The sequence below is a fragment of the Berghia stephanieae genome, chromosome 2 (assembly GCF_034508935.2).
Source record: "Berghia stephanieae isolate SIO BIC M18660-M18661 chromosome 2, UCSD_Bste_1.3, whole genome shotgun sequence".
Lineage (NCBI taxonomy): Eukaryota > Metazoa > Mollusca > Gastropoda > Nudibranchia > Aeolidiidae > Berghia > Berghia stephanieae.
Genome location: NC_088361.1, coordinates 85790665 through 85812714, shown reverse-complemented (window position 1 = coordinate 85812714; position 22050 = coordinate 85790665). Strand labels below are relative to the sequence as shown.

General features: G+C 34.4%; 1 protein-coding gene across 2 annotated transcripts; it reads left to right on the top strand.

Moving 5' to 3' along the window:
- Positions 1 to 5138: 5138 nt before the first annotated feature.
- On the top strand, positions 5139 to 20308 carry LOC144965715 (uncharacterized). 2 transcript variants are annotated; one of them, XM_078901332.1, is made up of 4 exons: positions 5139 to 5477; positions 8020 to 8847; positions 10292 to 10391; positions 13512 to 20308. In XM_078901332.1, the coding sequence occupies exons 1-4, from the start codon at positions 5227 to 5229 to the stop codon at positions 17325 to 17327; spliced, it is 4995 nt and encodes a 1664-aa protein (XP_078757458.1). In that variant the 5' UTR covers positions 5139 to 5226; the 3' UTR covers positions 17328 to 20308. The 2 variants fall into 2 exon arrangements, with proteins under 2 accessions (XP_078757458.1, XP_078757459.1); XM_078901333.1 differs by lacking the exon at positions 5139 to 5477 and adding an exon at positions 5644 to 5711 and having other exon boundaries at positions 13512 to 17907.
- Positions 20309 to 22050: the final 1742 nt, after the last annotated feature.

Below are 22050 nucleotides of genomic sequence, written 5' to 3'. Positions count from 1 at the left end.
TCTCACACACACACACACACACACTCACACACTCTGTCTCTGTGACTGTGAAAGTTGAAATTATACCCAGATGTGAGACTCATGCTAACAAATTTTTGCTTTTGTTTTATTAAGAAGAAAAGAACATCATAAGAAGCTTAAAAGCAAAACGCAAACCTGCCTACTTTTAATAAAAATTCGTAGAATTACGAAATGTTGGATCCAAATTCAGAACTTTACGAGCATCTTTAAGTCATTAAAACCAATTGAAAATGAAGGTTGACGCCAGATTTCATAATGCTAATGAATTGTTGTTTTTTAAAGTTAACTTAAAGTGACTGCAATTTTTAATTCCTAAAAATTAGAATTTTAAATTTATTTTCAAGTTGACCGGTCTGGAAATGTGATATCTCTGATCATTTGAACGTTAAGTTCGTCATCTGGTCTACCCCGAAATAATACCGTTTTGAGACGACTGGTCACAAATAAGACTAAGTCGACATGACTATTCTAACTGCCTTATCAGTTGCTTGTATTTTTTTTTTTTTGTTTTTGTTTTTTGTTGTTTTTTTTTTTTTTTGGGGGGGGGGGGTAATTTCTTTTTTTCTGATTATTTTATAATAATAAATGTGTGTTTGCATTTTTGATTACAAAAATCCTATAAGTAACAGTTGGTGAAATCCATGTCAGAATTTAAACATTTTTTTTTTTTACGTTTATCAGTCTTAATTCCATATTTTTCATAAAGTGTGAGGGTGGGTGGGGTGGGGTAATCCTGATAGCTCAATAGTCTTCAACAGTCATAACGTCACTTCCTTCCTAATGACGCATGGTAACTTAGTAACACTGGCTCTAAACTATCGGAACAATGGCGGACGCCGTATGAAATATTTCTCCGGCAAGCTTAAACGCGTATCCAGAGGGGAAAAAACCCATCAATTTGATCATGTTTTGACTTTTACACATTCTGATCACAAGGCGTATGAAAAGGGAATGAAAAGTTCTAGCCAGCATGAAGAATAAAAAGTAATGATTTTCTTTGTTTAGAACCAAGATGGCCGCCGTTGCCGGGCGCGTGACATCAGACTACTGAATCCAATTGGTAGAGTGCTCACTTCACATGCAAAGGGACCGAGATCGATCCCGGGTGAAGTCGATTTTTTTTCTAATCCTCTCAATGACTGGGTTAGATCTGATTGAAAATACCTTGCGATAGACTAGCGTTTTATCCAAAGGATAGCAAGCAATTAATATTATTTGTTTCACCTACAACTACTACAACTTCTTCTTCTTCTTCTTCTTCTTCTTCTTCTTCTTCTTCTTCTTCTTCTTCTTCTTCTTCTTCTTCTTCTTCTTCTTCGGCTTCTTCTTCTTAGTTATCTAGAAACCTCAAGCTTGAGGACTGAATTTCCTTTGATTTAAAAATGAACTAGGAAAAAGTACATCGATGAAGGATTGTCAAACGTGTCATTATAGTGAATCCTGGTGCTTGGGGATGTTAATGGATACACAGGGATACCAAAAGAAAAACAGCCTCCTCCCCCCCCCCCCCTCCCAACCCCCCCCCCCAAAAAAAAAAAACAACCCAAAACAAAACAAAGACCCCCCCCTCCCCCCCCCCAAAAAAATAAATAAATAAATAAAAACCCAACCACCCCCCCCCCCCAAAAAAAAAACAAAACAAAAAACAAAACAAAACAAACTTGAGCGCTATATCCACCACATGTGTTCAAAGAGCTTTACAAAGGGTCGCTGACCAACAAGAAACACAAAACATGCAGAATGAGACATGACGCCTGTTGGGCGATATTACAATTTCTTTCCGACAGAGACAACAAGGTACTCATTTTATACCTGAGTACGGTCAGAGAATGTGAGTAAAGAGCCTTTTCCAAAGACTCAACTATGCGCCGAGCGAGGATTGAACCCAGGACCTTCTGATCCGAAAGCGAGTGTCATACCACACGACCACAAAGCCGCACGATAAAAAATGCCAGGGCTGTCAGATTCCGATGCATCAGATTGATAGATCCATCAGATGCATGGATAGATCCATCAGATGGATAAATCTATGATGGTAGACGATTCCATAGTTCGATAGAAGATGAGTGGATGCAATTGTGGTGGCCATTTGATCTTGACGGGGGGACCATCATGTTCTTTAGTATGTCTGGAGATGAGCTTGGTGGTTTCTGAGAAATCGACTTCGATTCATAATGTGTGATAGATCTTATGGAAGGTACATAATTTGACTGGTTTTAGTGGATACTGCTCTATATAAAAACTCTAGTTTGTATGCTCTAGTTTTTTGGGGGGTTTTTTGTGTTTTTTTTTGGAAAGGGGGGGGGGGGGGGGGTTGCGGTGGAGCGAAACTTGTAGGTCATTTCAGCGCCAGTAAAAAGGAGATGGTTGAGGGAACCTTGTAGATCTGAAGTTAAAATAATCGAAGAAAAAAGTCAAATTTTAAGTAGGGAACAGAGGAGTTAATGACAATTCTATCACTGTACCTATTTTGATGTTTCCTAAAATTCCCATCAAGGCACAAGCAAAACTAATGGATCCCGCTATGAAACATACATTCAAATGTTTATAAAGTACCGACAATATATTCAAAATGAAACCCCCCCCCCCCCAAAAAAAAAATCAGAAAAAAAACACACACACACAAAAAAAACAAACCAAAAAAAACAAAACAAAACAACCCCCCCCCCCCCCCCCAAAAAAAAAAAAAAAAAATTAAAAAACAACAACAACAACAACAAAAAAACAAAAAAAAAACAAACAAACAAAAAACAAAAGAACATCAACAACAGTTACTTATAAAAGTACATATTCGAGAGATGATTTACAAGGAAAAAATTTTATCTCTCAAAAATGAAACTATATTATATTATTTGACCGCTTCACTTCTCTCTCAGATAAGGATCTCCGGCAGGACCAGGAAGAAACTGAGTAATCTCAATCCAGATTAAAGACAGAGCAGCGTGGAAAGGGAAAACAGATATTATAGCGGGATAGAAGGCACAGCAAAAGTGACCTCAGTTTTGACTCAAACAATCTTATTATGTTTTTTTTTTAAATAAGAAAATGATGATGAGGAAGAGAAGGACGAGTAATAATTTTCATAGGGAGGAGCAGGAGGAGGAGGAGGAGGAGGAGGAGGAAGAGGAGGAAGAGGAGGAGGATTAGAAGAAAGAGGAGGAGGAGGAGGAGGAAAAGGAAGAGGAAGAGGAGGAGGAGAAAATGATTAAGAAGGAAGGAAGGATGGAAGGAAAACAATGAATAATAAAAATCTAAGATCTAAGGTAAAAAAAAAAAATAACAAAGCAAACAAAAAAACAAAAACAAAACAAAAAAAGACAAAAAAAAAAAAAAACAAAACCAAAAAAACAAAAACAACCCCCCCCCCCAAAAAAAACAAAACAAAACAAAACAAAACAAAAAAAAAAAAACCCCAAAAAACTAAAACTATAATAAAATAAAACAAAAAAACATGAAAAGAAAAGAAAAATAAATATACCCCCCCCCCCCCCCCAAAAAAAAAATAGCAAAAAAACACCTAAAACAAAATCAAAACAAAAACAAAGAGAACCAAAAAAAAAAAAAAAAAAAAAAACACAAACTAAATCTATCAATCATGAAAGTATTTTTTCTTGCCCTCTTTTTCTTTCTTTCTTTTTTTTTTTTTTCGTCGTCATTTTTTCTGTATCTATTCATCTATTTATTTATATTCGTGATTAACATTAAACTTTTTTTTTTTTCCATTGTGGCTATATGATCTTGTTAGGCTATATGACACTCGCCCTCAGACATATAGGTCCAAGGTTATAACCCGTTCTGAGCGGCGCATTGTTGTGTACTTGGAGAAGGCTCTATATTCCCATTCTCTCACCGTACTCAGGAGTGAAATGAGTAACTGACCGTTAAGTAGAGGGCAATGGAGGCTGCCTGAAGCTTGGGATCGTGAAAATACTAACGAAAGAGTGATGATGGAGAGGCTTCGGATCCATCCGAAGCCTCTCCATTATCACTCTGTCGTTCGTATTACCTGACCGTTAACAGCTTTGTCTCTCTATCATAAAAAAAAAATTAAAACAAAAACAAACAAACAAAAAAAAAAAAAAGAAATAAAAAAAAAAAGAAAGAAAGAAAAAGAAGAGAAAAATTGTCTTACCTGTGTCATGTCTCGTCCTACATGTTAAGTGTTGCTATTGGCTAGGGACCCCTTATAAATTGCCGTGAACACGTTTAGTGGCTATTGGGCTATTCTAGATAAAATGCTCATGTTGTTTTTTTTTTTTTTTTCCCCTCCTTTTCTTTTTTAAACTATCATTCATACTAAACTGGTATTAGTCGGTCACGAATATTTTGGCCAATGCCTTCTATAATGATCTATATGTTTTGGTCGACGTGTGACAAATTCTTGATCCATAGCGACGTGTACTTATCTGCAGGTTTGATAGCCCAAGTTGTTAGGGCTCATTGTTGTAATGGAAGTACTCTCAAACCAACGTAAGATATTATCCATTACAACAATTTTAATATTAATTCCAGTCCATATATGCCCTGGAAGAGATCAGACTTGGAAATATGTGCACATCGGTCCATAGCTATAGAGTGATTGAATGCTAAGACTCCATATATCCCTGTGTTCAGTAGAAATCTAGATCCGTGATTTTCAAAGTAAGAGCGCTAAATAATGGTGAAGGGAAATAATATACCCCCCAATAAAAACCAACCAAACAAAAAAGAAACAAAAAAAATGTAAGATAAATATAAAAAAAAGCCCAATAAACCCAGGTTGCTGGTTAGCAGAGTAGGGGGCGCTGGAACGTGAATTGGTGAAAAGGGGGGCGGTGCGCGAAAAGTATGGAAACCACTGGTCTAAGTATCCACGCCGACCGAGTACATAATAACAGGTGCGACCGACATCCACGGCTGAGCACAGCGGACGTGTATCTTGTCACTCCCCGCCTACTAAAATCATATCATTTCTGTAATTAATACTCTTTAAACATGATAGTTGGCTCTATTTTCACTTTTTTTTTTCTTACTCGGCTCCCGTCCGCTCCTGACCGAAATAACTTCGACTGACATGTCAGGCGTCAGACATCCATAATATGACATCTGGCGCAACTTTGCGCATGCGTCGTTCGCACGATTTCATTGACGGGCCTTTGAAGAGGGTCAGACACGAGTGGTCGGTGCGTCTGACTGAGGCACTTTGTATTGGCAGTCGCTGCCAAAATGGCTTCCATCCGGCAGACTGACACTCTGCATAATAAGAGATTTTCGAAAGGAAGGCCTGCAAAGCCAGACAGAGAAAGGAACAAAAAGCGACAAGAAACTTACAGGTGGCGTGATGCTAGAAGGATTTATTTAGCAAATTCTTTTGATCGTTGGAGGAAACTACGATGCTCATTAGACATGAAAGACTCTGTCTTGGCATGGCACTTGATGGAGGCTCACGAAAAAGGTCCTTGTGGTGTGTGTAGCCGGTGAGTACTTTCATTTATCAAGACACGCGTTTTGTACCGTAAGCTATAAAACTTTCCTTTATGTCTTATACTAATCCTATAGTTTTGATGTGAAGTTGTCTTTTAAATGTATTTTTAAAAAGTTAGGCGTCGACGTGTCATCATCATACTCCCACTTTGTGAGACCACAGCCACAGGCGACCACGCCGGGTTGGCAGATGTTTAGTCACTTTGAGGAGGTTGTTCGACTCACAGGTATTTAAATCTAGTCTGATTTAATACAAAAACCGATTTGAAAAGACTGATTTCAAAGGTGATAAATTGTTTCTTCATACTTCATTGTTGTCATGAATTACTGGAACAGATCGGTTAAGTTAACAGTCCCTTTTTTAAATTTTAACTTAAAAACAAAAACAAATTTGGCTATGCTCTAATCTAACTCTTCTCTCATGGTTCATGGCCCATGTTTTTATTACTACTTTTTGCTGTTAGCCTTACAGGTTTTGAGTAAATAAGTGACATAGATTGACACGTGGACTGTTGGGAGACCTGACTCATCCAGTTTCCATTGGCTCATTGACTGAACTGACTGAAATTTGAAATGTAGAGATTTACTTTACATTTGAGTTTGAGAGAGATTCCCATCACGTCAATTAACTTTTATAACTTTTAATAACCAAGGACTACTCTGTCATAGTAGTTCTTGCTTTTTCTCTTAATATATATAATTTTTTGACAAAGGCTTTATTTCTTTATTTAGAATTGAAGCAAATTCTCTTACACATGATGTTTGATGCCAACCAAATTCTCCGTTCATGTATGCACTGTTTTGTTTGTTTTCAAAGTGGTTAATACATAATGCAGTACTCTGGATAAACGCAGTTATCCGGAGTCAGAGTCTAGTCTAATAAGTAGGCAGTTATAATTCAGAGTTGAGTCTCAAGTTTGGTTCCCGGGAGATGAATACTCAATTATTATAATGAGCCTAATTATAATCCTCTTTTTCAATAAATATCTGATAGGAAAATTTTAACAGGCTTGCTAAATTGGTGGTTTTAGTGCCATTTCTTAAAACCTTGTCGTTTTTTTTTTCATCTTCAGTCCTTCCAAATAATTTTTTGGCGATTTAAAAAAAATATGTTGGTTCAATTTATAAGATAGCATAGCTTTACCAAAGGTATCCATGGTGCCGTGATCTAGGGGTAAGAATTTAGTTAGAAAATCAAGAAAGAATAGGTAAAATGTTTAATGTTGAAAATCGGCCCAAAAGTTTTGCTTTTTTGCTTTGATTTCGCCACACATTTTCCGAATTTACTCCATTTTACCAATTGGCAATTGGATTTTAAAACCTGATGTCTGTGACAGAATGCAGCATTAAGCTAGCCAAGCCACCCACTGATAATGAAGAGGGATGATGTGTTTGTGTGTGTTACTCTATAGTTAAGAAGCGACTAAATTGTTTTGTGTTGATGATACTTACTTACTTATACGAACCAGCGACCACCTGAGCTCTAGCCCTTCTGTCTCGTGCCATGACGTTTGTGTTGATGATAAAAGTAATGTACTCAATCTGTTAATGCAACATAAACTGTCTAATGTATATAATTATCAATAAACACATTAAAGAAATTGAAGCAAAAGAAACAAAGAAAAAATATTTTTGTGTTGCTCTGCCAATAAGTTGGAATCTCTTATTATTGGGTAATATTACAACAAAAATAAAAAGAAGAAAAAGTAATACCAAAAAATAAAAATCACCTCCCTAACGATCATAAAGCAATAAATATATATATATTGTAGAAAAGACAATTTTAGTTTGGGGTGCCGAAATCGTGATCTCCCTAGCCACTACAATTAATACCAAATTAAGAATATTCTCTGTTAGGCTTGACTCTGGATAACTCATTTATTGCGACTCGACTCTTAATGAACTTAGTTAAAATTTGTTATATTTGTACAATTTTTTTTAGTATAACAAAGTAAAAAAAGGCAAATGACAACTGTAAAGCTACGAAAATCATTGCTATCGGTGCAAATATTATCTAGCACGGCTTATGATAGCTAGGTGTCAAGAAAGACACCTGACACCTGATGAAACATTAAATATTGCACTATTTGTAAGACATCTAACACATGCTATACTGAAAAATATGAAGTTCTGGCAGTGGAACAAATTCTTTTCAGGATTAATCTAATGAAATCTAATGATTTGAGTAAAAGTGTTTTGGATAGCTTCCTGTCCAATGGTTGAGGTCAATTCTTAATCAGTTTAAAGGCACAGGAACTGACACTGGCATAATTTCAGGATCCACAAGCCTTTGAGTTCACTACTAAATGCATTTTATTTTTATAAATAAATATTTTAAATTTTTAATGAATTTGGTGATTGCTACTATTACTATTCTTATAATTTTTGCGATATGAAGAGAAAAAATATTAAAATAAAAAAAATTATGGGGAGATCTGCCGGTTTATCGAGTTTAAATTAAAGAAATTTAGTAGTGTTTTATTTTCTTTCTTTCTTTCTTTATTTATTTATTTATTTATTTTTCTCTCTTTTCAGGAACTTGAATGGTGATCATAAAGAGACTGACCAAGATGACCAGCATTTTCTTCCACAATTGATTGAAGCTGTGAGAAAAGTGTGTTATTCTAATTTACAGTTTGAAAAATGTATCAGAATTGTTGGGCTGTTGTGTTTGGAATTCGACAATTCAAGAAAGGAAAATATCAATATTGATGAAACAATTTCTTCAGAAGCTGATTGTTTGAAGAGAGATAATTCTCTTATTTCTCAAACCAATAATTGTCCTTCATCGTCTAATAGTATTATCATTGCTAACGCACACTCAAAATCATCATATTCGTTAAATGTTGCAAACGTTGATTGCAAGCTGGAGTTTAAGAAGAATGATTCAGGGGAACGTGAAGTTTGTCTTCATAAACCAAATTCTGTCAGTCAACAGCCAAATTCGGATCATCAGCAGGTGGGAGAAAATGAACAGAGCTCTCACTATGATGAAGCATCTAAGTCCATCTCTGAAATGAATAAATGTAATGATAGTGGTAATCTTATGGAATCCGAGATGGAAGTCTCTCTGGAGATAGATGTTGAAAAAATTGACACTTCCCAAGAACAGGAGGATTTCTGTGGTCAAAGTTCCAATAATCCTGTCGAGCAAAACATCGATGCAGGACATGACTGTGCTATGAAAAATACGTCCTTAACCTTTCCTGCAGAAACTCGCATGTCTAATGGAACAATACCTCAGGGGTCAATTTCATCAGCATTCTGTCAAAAAAGGGAGATTGTGGTTGGACAAAGTCATCCCTCACCGATTCATGGGACCTCAGAATTACCTTTGGATATGTCTGTTGAAAAAATAGAGAGGTATGTCAATGCTTATCCTTAAATATAGAATACTTCCATGCACATGATCAACATTATGTCATAGAATGTCTCCAAAATTTATTCCTGTATTTTTATAATTAGTAAGGTGACCGATATGGATCCTATGTGCGATCAAGATTTTTTTTCAGACCCCTCTGCTCACCCAGCATTAATTAGGTTACTGGATCTGTTATATTTTGGATCTGGCAGATAGAACTTACAATAGACTAGTAATTATATTGCTGTTGACCATTCCATTCTATAGATAGTGGGATAAACTCTGGTTCCTTGGGACTTATGGCTCTGGATTACTTTATATAATTAAATTGAAGAGTGGTTTTCCAAAACTCCGTAACTCCATTTTTTCTCATTTTGAGGATTTGAGGATTATTTCCCCTAAAATTTCTCAATCGGTTTGTTATTTTATTCTCCAGGTACCTTTAATAATAAATGTACTTTGTCCACCAGATTTTTTGTGTAGCTTTGGAATGCTCAGAGCACTAGTACTATTAATAAAGGGGTCGATATATGCATTTTTTAATACATTGTAGGGAACATAATTGTTGTTTGTTCTACTTTGTTGTTCGTCATTAGTGATTAATAGAACTGTTTTCATGCTGTGAAGCAGGTGAGTTCGTTCACTGTGGTGTGTAATTTCTTCTTTTGTCTGAGGGTGTTGGTGGCATTTTATCCAGCCCCAGTCTACAATCGTTCTGTCTGCTTTTTAAGATTTTATTCAACTTGGATTATTGATTATTAACTTCCTTTTACCAGGATCCATTATCAAAACTATCCACTTCAGTGGAGATTTTTATTTTTCCATTTTTCTTTCCTTGAACAAAGTGTAGTAACCCATTCACTATAACTACAATACAGATGTATTAAGGGTTAGAGTTAGATTTCAATCTTTCTTTTCCAGAAGTTGTGTGGAGAAATGACTTGAAATCTTACTTTCTTACCATCTGTCTGATACTGATACTATGTGGCAGAACCAATTGACCTATTAGGACACTGCCAAATTTGTGCAAAATTGTGCTTTCATGTATTAAGTTACTTATACTTACACAATGTATTTAGAGTGCAATTATTTTTATTTTTTATTTATCATTCTATTATACAGATTTTTTACGGGTTAAAATTAGTCAGATTGAGGTTTTTCCTCTAAAGTAGATTTTTCAACAATAATTTTATCGTTGAGGAAATAAGTTTGAACATTATTTTACTTTGAAATTAAATTAATTGTTCAAGTGAACCACACATTAAACATTTTAGGATGACAATCATGAATATAACTATAATCTCGAGGTGGTGTGGTTCATGTTTAAAAGATTTGCATTTTTTTTTTTTTTCATAGAAAAATTGTGAAGATGTTCGCTTGTTGTAAATCTGTGTAAAATACAATTACAATGTGTATTTTAATTCAAGTTCTTTTTTAATATTTCAGTCTACAAAAGGGTGATTTGCAGGGCATTGAGTCTCCTACTCATCATATGGATACAAGTGTCAATGAATTGTCAGTTGACACTTCATATTCAGATCACAAGGTATTTTATCACCGTTATTCCAAATTCCGTTCTCAGCCTTTGTTCTTTTTTTTTTTTTTGGTTAAAGCTTATACTTATTGTTGATAAATAAATCTTACCGATTCCTATTATATCTATCCAGTCATGGGAAAGCCTTCTGATTTTTGGACAGAATCAAAATCACCTTCCAACTTTGAACCTTGCTATGTACTACTCGATTCTATTGTGTTAATCATGGGTCATGAGCGATTACAAGACAATTTCGCCATTTGATGGGGTGGTCTTTCTGATCTGAGATAGATCTTAGCTAGCAGTGTCCTTGAGCTGTTCTGGAATCCAGAGATCATCTGTTATAAGCTTGCAGGCATGCCTATCATCCCACAAAACAGCCCTTAATCCTGTGATACTGCTAACGCAAGATAGTATTCTGCTTTTCTACTGTTTTAATCTTCGTTTCATATAAATATGACTTATTACATTATTATTTTATTATTATTATTTTGTCGGAAAGTTTCATCTCATCTACCAGTTTATTATTGTGTTGATATAATTTACCTCCAGATAGTTTTTAAATGGCCTCTTTTGCTGCATTTTTTTCTGATGATTTAGGTTATTTGCATTTGAACATAATTTATGTCATGAGAAACTGTAGGTTATAATTTTCTCCTTGAATTTCAGTCTAGAGATTATTTAAAGTATGTGAAATTTTATTTTAGGATCCAAAGCTTTGTCAATTGGACATTGATCCTGAATTTTAAGGTTTGTCTAAATATAAAGTAAGGGAAGTAATTTAACTTTTAAAACAGCAATAAAAATCATATATATATATACACCTTGACGAAGAAAGACCAAAAAAAGGAAAGATATGATAACAAAATTATGAATCTTGAATCCCCTTGAATTTATTCTATTTTTTCAGAAAAAAAAAACAGCCAATAATTAAAAAAAAAATAGATATATATTAAATAATCATGATATGTTATGTTACAGATTTTCAAATCTCAAATAAACAGTTATGTCGGGTAGTAGTATCACAAGATGATTTGTAGGAATATTAGTGGTGATATTGATAGTTGCTATTGTTTTCTAGTCTAGTTAAATATTTATGTCCTTAAACACATCTTTCTAGTTATACTACTTATACTTTGGAATGTCACAGGAGTCATTTTAGATAGATGGAAATAAGAGGGAGTATGTTTACTATGTACAACAAAGTTATAACAAAGTTTAGTTTATATAGACTGGATGACTCATTGTGTATATTATCGTATATTAAGTTGATCATGGTCTTCATCTTAATTGCTTTAGTTTTGAGGTTTTCTGAAAACTCTCCCTCCAAAATATTATAATCTTCCTACATTTTTTCCACACAAATATCTTTTTAAAAAACTATTTTGATTTTAGGGTGGTGGAAAGTCAACTATCGCTATATCAGACTTGATTTTAATTGAACATTATTTTACTTATAAGTTAGTCTAAATTATGTAGGTCCACTCACCTCAGAATGTCACCATATTAAGTGTTCCTTGAGTTTTTGAAAAGAGAATGCTGTTGATATGGAAAAAATAACAAAGGTAAAAAAGCATTGAAACAGCATAAAAGTAAACAATTGATTTGCAACTTATGCTAAAAGTGGATTCCTCATTTTTGGTCAAATTTCATCATTTTCTTGTTTCTGATTCCTCAAAGCCGTGTAACAAGGGTAGGCATGTCTGTGCTCGAATAGTCAAGAAATTTCTGATAGTTTTGCAAAATTTACTTGTCACTTAGAAAAACTTTCTATCAGAAAGACGTAGAGTTATCGTAATACAGAGCCATAATCCAACACCATACCACACCACATAAATGTTGCGTCTATCTTCAGAACTGAAACCTGCAACAGTATGGATTGGATTGGATCACACACCCAATCCTGAGGGCCTTTTAAAAATATTTCTCTAATAGCATTTATTCCAACCTACCTCGTGTTGATTTGTGTAAGATTTTGTATACATTTCTGGTAATGTGAAGATTCCTGACCTGTTGGTAGCCACAAAACTGGGAGGTTTGTACACATTGGGCTTTATACTTCCAAGAAGTCCATGAATGCTAAATGAATACAAATTGGCGATCCTCCCATTTTGCTAAAATTGGGATACTCCTCCATCTTGGATGGCATTACTGTCATCATGCGTATATAAATATAAACTTCTAAAACTGGCTGGAACTTATAGACGATCTCAAACTACAACACACCAATCACACCTGGCACCTTTCGTTGTGTCCTACATATTGTTTGATGCTTTTAGGTGCATATATCTCGGCAATCATTTGATTATTCCATTGTCTTTTTATTGTTCCTGATTAGACCTATCTCCACAAGCACTTTTAAAAATGTAGAAAAACAGTCAAGCAATTTTATTTTTTAAAACATTTAATTTACAAATATCTCCAAATTCTTTTACCATTAGAATAAGAAATTCATATTGAATGGGAAATTGAACAAATTTGTTGTAATTTCCATTCATATAGAATTAGAGAGAATTAGTTTGCTTTGGATTCTGTTTATGGAAATGTAATTTGTCCATCAATTAATACCATAACTACTACAATATCATTTTAAGGCATCAATGGACTGGACAATGAGGGATAACTAGATATAAACCTGTATGGCATTTATTATATCACTGTATTACCAGAATGAATAAAATTATGTTTTCTTGTGGAATAACAAAAGTTTTCCTATTATTATCACCGCTTGTTAGTGAAAAAGAGTTGCAAAATTTAAATGGAAAAATCCAGTGTAGGACTGATATACCACCTGAAATTGATATAATAGCACCTTGATGAAGTCAAACTGGATATCATAAATAAAATAAAATTCCCTTTATTCATCCCATAGGGGAAATTTGTCTCTAGGGTCTATTCCAAGGGAGGACTGGAATAACCCAGGTATCAGCTGTAGTGCAGTGCCGCAAATTGAGCTAAGATGGAGGTGGCTTTCTCAAGGCCACACAGCGCAGAGGTGGGGGATCGAACTCGGTACCTTTCTGGTAGGAAGCAAAGACCATACTGCTGAGCCACGCTGCCATCATTGCCATATATATATATTTATTTATTTCAAAGTTCTCAAAAGAATTTTTTTTTCTTCTTTGTTCCCAGGGACTAGAAATGGACCTGTCAATTCCAAAGGGAAAGGATGTGCCACCACTTCAGTCTTTTCATTCCAGTCGAATGAAGGAGGAAGTCTACCCCAGTATTCCTTGGCAAAGACGAGATATGTCCAGGAAGGAGGAATACGAGTTCTTGGAATTAAATCCTTTTTGTGATCTTGCTGAATTTAGCCATAGATATCCCCATGTACATCAACGCACATATTACAGATGGAAGCGAAGAATAAAGGAAGAGTACATAATCTTGGAGCAATGTCCCAAGATGAGTTTTGATGAATTTAGCAGTGTTGTATTACAAGCCAAACCTTCAGTATTCAATTTATGGAAGTCTTTAATTGCTCAGGGGAAGGGATTTTTTGCTCCTTCAGATGCTTCAAAGCGGCTCGAAGCTAAATGTCCATTATCCAAGTCAGTGAATACATTGAGTGAGCAATACGTTTTTCTTCAAAAGAACATATTTTGTACTCAGGAACAGTTTTGTCAAAAGTTTTTAGAAACCTCTCCAGAAGTCTTCAATACTCTTAAGAAAAAAGTTATGCAAGAATTTTGGGTGTTTTGCCATAATAGTAATTTGAATTGGAGAGATTTTTCTAAATTGGTGGATGTCAGTGAAGAAGTTTACAATATATGGCGAGATCATGTCACAAGAGATATGAAATCTGTGGTAGGGGGTATTCCACCAAATGCACAGATGATGCCAACACACTGCCCTCCATTTCAAAACACATCCCATTCCCAGTCACAATTGTTGAATGCTAATATCCCTACTGTTGACTCTGCCCAGCCAGAGGACTCCAGAAATCTTTCTGCCAATTATCTAAATTCTGTACAAAATATGATTTTTCCATGGGCCTCCTACTACGGAGTTCCCAATCCTCTAAATCAGCAACTGCTACCCATGGTTCTATGGCCAAGGATTATGGGTCTTAATGGGGCCAAATCGTCAAATCTAATGGGTTTACCAATGACATCCCCTAGTTCCTGTGGGAGCCAGCCCGAATCTCCTCACCAAGAAACGAGCTTGCCAACACATTTACAACCTCACACTGGCTTGGATCCAAATACTTCAGTGGAAGAGAAATCAAAGGTCTTCGGTCTTTCCCAATGTAGTGAAAACAATGAATACATACCTGAAAGAGTTAATCGTATATCATCCTATGTGCCAAATGAAAGTGACTCTTATGAGTATGGTTTTATTAAAAAACAAAGGGTTAATGAAGAACTGGAGAACTTGAGTTCACATAGTCCTGTCAGCAAGTCGAGGAAACAAAACAAACAAGAATATGTTTACTACTTGAAAAATCCTTCCCTCAGTTTTAAAGATCTCGAGACATTGTTTCCGTCTATATCTCTGCGTACGTTTTACAGATGGCGCAAAGAAATGAATGCTGCTTTGCTTTATATGCGTGAAAATGCTGACCCAATTTATCAACAGTTTAAACTTGTGTTTCCAGATATACCAGAGGATGTGTTTGAGGTGTGGAAAACGAAATCAGGCAAAGAAAATTTTGCTGAGCGAATCTTGTTTACACAAAATGTACAAACTCAGGAGGTTAATGAACCTGTCTCAGGGAATTTAGAAATGGATTCAGAATCTTCTTATTCTCATAAAATTGGTGCACCTTGTATTGCAAGTCAGTACACTGACCAAAACAAAGAAATGTCTATACTTGGAGAAGCCTCTCCATCTAAAAAGCAGTTTAAAACTGGTCATCTTTTTATTCATAAAAATCCAAATGTCGATTTCACAGCATTTTCTAAATTGTTCCCCAACATTTCAGCTCGTAGTTTTTATAGATGGAAGAAAGAATGGAAAGATGCTATTGAACTTCTTCAGTCCAATCCTGACTTAGATTACGAGAGATATAAAAGCATTGATTCATCGGTGAGTGAGGAAATATTTGATGCATGGAAACAGTTTTCATCTGGTGTTGTTAATTCTTTGAAAATGGAGAGTTTCGGCAGTGGCCATGACCCTCTCTTTGGATCGAATAACAACAAGTATTCTGTTGTAAATAATTATTTGACCAGAAAAGAAAATTGTCAGGAATTTGCTTATTTGCAACTGAATTCGCAAGTTGACTTTGATAAATTTAATACGATTTATCCTCACATATCCAAAAGTACATTTGATCAGTGGAAACAGGAAATACATCAAATAATCAAATACATAGAGTCTCAACCTTCTGTTAGTTTTGAAGAAATATCAGCTGTTCTTCCTGATGTAACAGAGGAAGCATTTCTCAAGTGGAAGGAACAAAGAACTCTAGAATCAAAATCCAATGAAGAGAGCATTTCTACTGATGAATCGGATAGTGAGATGAAGAAACATAATTTTGCTGCTCATTATACATCCAATAATGATGAAACAAAGATGCAGATTACAAATGCCCTGTTGCATCTGATGCACCAGCCAAACATTGAATATCAAGACTTCCATCAATTATTTCCTATCATTTCTGCTGAGACATTTGAACAATGGTTACAAAGGATAAAATATTTTATTCAGCAAATTTCCTCGAATCCTAATTTGGAATTTGAGGAATTTAGATCTGTCTGTAATGAAGTTGAGGAGGATGTTTTCAGAAAATGGAAAAGTTTAACACCTGAAGAGATTTGTGCTATTGGGAATCAAACTGTTGGGCCATCACCTTCTGATGAGGGGACAAACAATTTCTCAAGCAGTGGTCATAGGGAAAGGGCTCTGAAATTTTGTCAGGAAAATCCATTTGTTAATTATACTCTGTTCTCAGAGCAGTATTGTAGCATATCAGAAACTGATTTTAAATGTTGGATGTTAAAATTATCAACTCAGATGTCTTTTATTAGAGATAATCCAAACATGTCATTCAAGGATTTCAGTGGGATATATCCTGATGTTGAGAAAGCAGTATTCGATTTGTGGAGAAAAATGTCCAGTACAAATGCAGTGTCTCCTTTCAAGACTGAACTCTCATCAGATGATGCTGTGTTAGGAGAAAAGAGTAATGCCATTTATAATAACATTAGACATTTAGAAAGTGATCGTACTTTTTCAAATTCAAAATTGTTGATACCAGAAGATCACAAACCAGCAAGTCAAGTATATTTGCTTGACGATAAGGTGAAGACAGAAGATCAGGAATCTTCGTTGGAGAAATTGGCTAAACTTGCTGATGGCAATACACCATATTGCTATGGATTGAATTCAAGGGTCTCTACTGATGTGCCCGGTTGCAAAGATGAGACATATCTTAATCCTGCATCGACCAACCTATCTCCCAGTCTTTCACGAGAATGCAGTGGGAATGATCATAACAACATTTCTGATAAAAAGGTATTTGGTAATGATTATGAGCATCAGTTTCACTACACCAGTGGTGCTGTTGATCAGGATTTACTAAGATCTGATGTATTGCCACCATCAAAGAACTCAGAACCATTGTATGTTGAAAGTAAAGATGTTGTGCCCCCTAAAATTCAAGAAAATCAATTATTATCAAATTTGATGGTTATGTCTGCTGATCACCACAAGTTTTCACCTGCTGTTCCAAAACTGGAGAATAATGTTGAGAGGGTGTCTCAGGCTTATCCAAATGCAGACAAGTGGAATTATCCTAATTCACAAGCTGCAAATATGAAAGAAGACGAAGAAATGTTTTCTTCTCAACGACAGAAAAAGATGAGTCGAGCTGAATATCTTTATGTCAAAGATAACCCAGATGTTGATTCACAGGAATTTGCACGTATATTTCCAAGAGTTTCTGCCCGTACATTTTACAGGTGGAAGAAAGAAATTAAAGCACAAAAATTGCAAGTTGCTTAATTGTTGATTATGCATGAACATTTTTATTGTTAATTCTAGTCTAGTAGTAGAGCATTTGATAAGTCATGCCGTTTTAGCATTAAAGTTATGATTGAATCAATTATGCCATCATTTTATATTGGGCTGTTTTTTGGGGTTTTTTTTCTGTTATAATCTCAACAATGGGAATGCTATAGGTTTTCTTTTATGATTGGAAAAAAGAAAAAAATGAACTTCTCTACTTAATTGTTACATCTTTTAATTTCATTACAATTCTGCTCATAATGTTTGTTATATCTTTTGACTTCTTTACAATTCTTATAAAAACATCATCTTTTTTGTTATCCTTTTTTCTATGCAGTTTTAATGGCTGATTTTGTTTGATAGATAAGTTGCCAACTTTATCACTGTATCCCGTCAAGGGTTAGGCTAACTTTTATTATTTGTTCATAAAGGTCAGGAGTAGAATTAATATGCACACCAATCATTACACAAATATATTAGAAATGATAGATAATCCTCTGAAATATGAACTGAAAATGACATTAAGTGTTGAGCGCATTGTCTAATTCCCAATAAATTAAAATTAAGTAGTAAAAAAGTAATGGTCTTAAAAGTTACAACCAGTTGTAACTTTTTTTTTTTCATTTTGTCTAATACTATCGTGGTCATGGAGATGATATAATGTAATCGCTAAGCTGTTTGGATAAAGGGACAAGAACCTGTATAGCTTTATTGATTACAATTTAGATATTTGATTATAATTAGAAATGCCAGGTGTTCTAATAAATTAAGAATCTTTTTTTTTTTTAATTGGGTAATTTTTACAAATCAATTTTAGGTTATGAAATTTCAATTCTCTGCTCATATATATTGATATTTAAAGGTTTACTGACCCCCATTATTTGTTTACTGTTTCACGAAAGTAAAAAAAAAAATTAGTTAGTAATATGTTAAGATAAGAATTCACAAGTTAGAGTGAAAACAAGAAACACATTTCATAGTGCATTTAATTCAGGTTTTTTGGAAAAAGATAATATCAGATGTTCATTTCTTTCTCAATCAAATTGTTTCTAGACAGTTTTGTCTGTATGATAGGAAATGCATCCTTTACGAGGATCTTATTATTATTTTTTTTTCTTCTTCTTTTCAGCGTGAGGGATTATGTTTTCTTTTACTTTTACCTCTTTGCAAATGGAATTTTACACATTTCACTCCATGTTACAGTGTGCCAATATAGCTTTTTATCATTGTTGCTCATTTTTCTTTTATAGAGGCATAATACAATTCAATCAACTTATTAGAAATAGTTAACATTGAATAATAAGCTGAAAAAAAGACCCAAGCTTCAAAGCAATAGTGCTTTAATTGTAATTACATGTAGTACGATATTATTGAAAGCTCTTCATTGATTTTATCTAATGTCAAGATATATCCATTAAGAGAGTCAACATCATTTGTTTTGTTATTTAGACAAAATTAAAATGATGCTATATTATTAACGCCAGCATTTTAGTTTAAGTTACAATTTTAAAGATTTTACTCCATTGAAGCAAATACTCTTAATTATACATGTATTCAAGTCAAAGTTGATTTTCTAAATAGCGTAATTTCACCCCAAATTATTTGTTGATTTTACCGTTTTAATCCTCACCATTATGGAATTTGAAATCGATCTTTTCTAAAGTTATCGGAGTTCGCTATATTGCATTGTAATGTTAATTTTTTAGCAATGCTTTTATCACCGATCGTGTTCTAAATTTTAATATCTTGTAAGAACTCAAATCTAGTGAACCATTTTGTTCTTTTCCTAGTCAGTGTGTATCAGTGTTTGTTTTGTTTTGTTTAAAATTGTTTTGTTCCAAGAATAATTTTTAAGATTCTTTTTATACAGTTTTAATTTTGTGTTTTATGCAATTAATTTGTTGTTGGGTTGTTATTGGGATGCAGAAATGTCATTTCATTTGTACCATAAGCAATATATTGATGGCGCAGACAGACAACATTGTCAACAGTGTAGTATTAGACTATATAGATGGTTGGGAGGTATTGACTTCCCTTGTGGGCCAGAGGAAGGTCACACTATGTCCTCTATTCTCCTTGCTTACATCTTTCTTTCTCTTTCACTTTATTCCTTTCTGGGGGGAGGGGGCGGGGGTCTTTGACCTCCCATGGTGGGCAGGTCACATGCTGTGTCTTATATCAATCACCCTACTGTATCTGTTTTCCAAGTTGCTTTCTGTCTTTGTCTTGGAATGAGATTACTTGGTTTGTCCTGGACCTTGCCGCTGTCCTTTTCTGAGAGGGAAACATTCAAATGTACAGTTTTATTTTGGGAGGTGATTTTTTTTTTTTTTCCCTTGTAAATTATCTCTCTGTTATATTCTGAAAGTTATATTTTTGTTTTGAACATATCTTGTAAACATCTGAGTGTATTCCTCGTAGTGGGATCTTGTACTCTGGTCTGGAAGACACTCTTAGGTAATCTCAAACTAACTGGGTGGGGTTCATGACCTCCCATAGTAGGCAGGGAGGCACTTACTGTTTTCCAACAAGCTTTTTGTCTTTGTCTTGGAATGAGCTTACTTGGTTTTTGTCCTGGCCCTGGCTGGAGACCTGGCTGGTAGGGAAACAGTCAAATACATAGTTGTTCTTTTGGGAGATGATATTTTTTTCCTTGTAAATTATCTCTCTGTAGACTACCTATGATGTTCGCATGGGTGTACGATCCGATAGTGATGTCGTTTCTTCTTCTCTTTACTAGCCTATCCTGCTTCTTTGGTTTGTGATTGTATTTTTGACAGGGGATATTTTTTTTTCTGTAAATCTTCTGCCTGTTTGTTCTTGGTTATTTATAATTTAGCTTATATCTTTAGGTTATGATTTTGATTTACATTTGTACTATTTTTGTTAGATTGCTTGTTTTTTTGTTTCAGCGGTCTCTCATATAACCTCATTTGTGTTGGAAGAGACCTAAAACAATAAACAAACAAAAAAAATTATCTCTCTGTTGTGTATTATTATGTTTGTTATTTTGAATTTATAATGTACGCATTTGGGTGTATTCCTCTTTGTTGGATGTGTGCTTGTATCCACATGAGACTTATAGGTGATCTCAAACTAAGTACATTGGTGATATGCTCTTGGTTTCTACATCCGATCCCTATTACTATTTGTTCCCAATTCCCCTTTGTCTTACCTTTTCTTGGATGCTTTGTCATTCTAGAACTTTTTACTATCCCATTTTCTTCCTTTTTACTGGCACTATTATAACCTAAATGTGTTGCAAGCGCAACCCTTAAAAACAAAAACAAACAAACCAACATGCTTTCTGTCTTTGTCTTGGAATGAGATTTTTTTGGTTTTGTCCTGGTCCTGGCCGGAAACCCTGGCTGAGAGGGAAACAGTCAAATGTATAGTTAGTATTGGGAGATGATATTTACTGGGGCTGATATGACTTCAACTGTATCACTAGCGCCATAATACCTTTAGAAACGAAAAAAAAGAAATCTTTCTTTCTTTCATTCAAAGCTCTTAACTAAACTCTTAGTCATTCAATGCCATTTTGATTTCATATCAGGGTGAGCTCTTCCATCCGAGATGCAGTGTTTTAATGAAGGATGGAGGTGCTTCAATTTTGATAATTGTCCATGTATGTCCTAAGTGATTTCGACTTTTGGTTTCATACAATATCTTTGTGCAATACTGAGGGATAGAACATTCCCTAAAATCTTTGTTCATTGTTTTTTTGTTTTAATAGCAAATTTTATTGTTTCAATTTGTATTGCTCATCATTGATTTTATTGGGGGTTTTTTTCTCTCTTTTTCTCTGTGGTTATGGACCATGAACATGTGTTGTCAAAATTTAGCAATATGGACCCGTGTTGATTTATAAACATCTTAATAAATGGGGTGCCATTGATTTAATGATTATGGAATTAAAATGTTTGTGTTGCTATGAAAAAAAATTATTGTTCCGTCTGATACTGATACAGAATTTTTTTGGTTGGTGTTCTGCTTTGTGATGGTCAGCATATGATATCAGCATACAATTCAATTTTTTAAATGATCAATTATGATTATGAGGATTAAAAAAAACAACTTTTATTTGAAATACCCTTTGAACTTAATCATACGTTTTGAGAATTACCTTAGCCTAACCTTAGGATTTGTAAAAATTGGTTAACAAATTTATTAGTCAAGGCTCCTTTTTTTTACCTGAACTTAACGTTCTTCCTTTTTTACTTTTTTTTTTCCCTTCTCCCACTACCCTCTCTATAATTTACAAATCAAATAATTTTTTTATTTTTTTTTTGGTCTCCTTTTGGAAAACAATATATGGTGTCGCATTATAGATTCAATTAAAATTAAATATGATTGGGGGGGGGGGGGGGGGGGATATTTTTTGATTTTCCCAAATGTATGTTTCCAGTTACAATTGTCAGATAAAATGCAATTCAATTTCTACTTTGTGCCAAAACTTGAATGTTTGAGGTTTGCTTTGTATTTAGGAATATTGCCTCCCGTTACATTGTAATTTGCCATTATTATTATTATTATTAAGGGAATGCTTTTGTTACTAATTGGGTAATTAGTACGCATGTTCAACACATTGAACGTTATTATGAGGACAAGACAACTTAACATGGAAACAATGTTTGAAAGAGCTTTGATTTCTAATTGTGAATAACACACAGTACATAGAAATATGAGCGTCCCATAGCGGGCAGGGAGGTACATACTG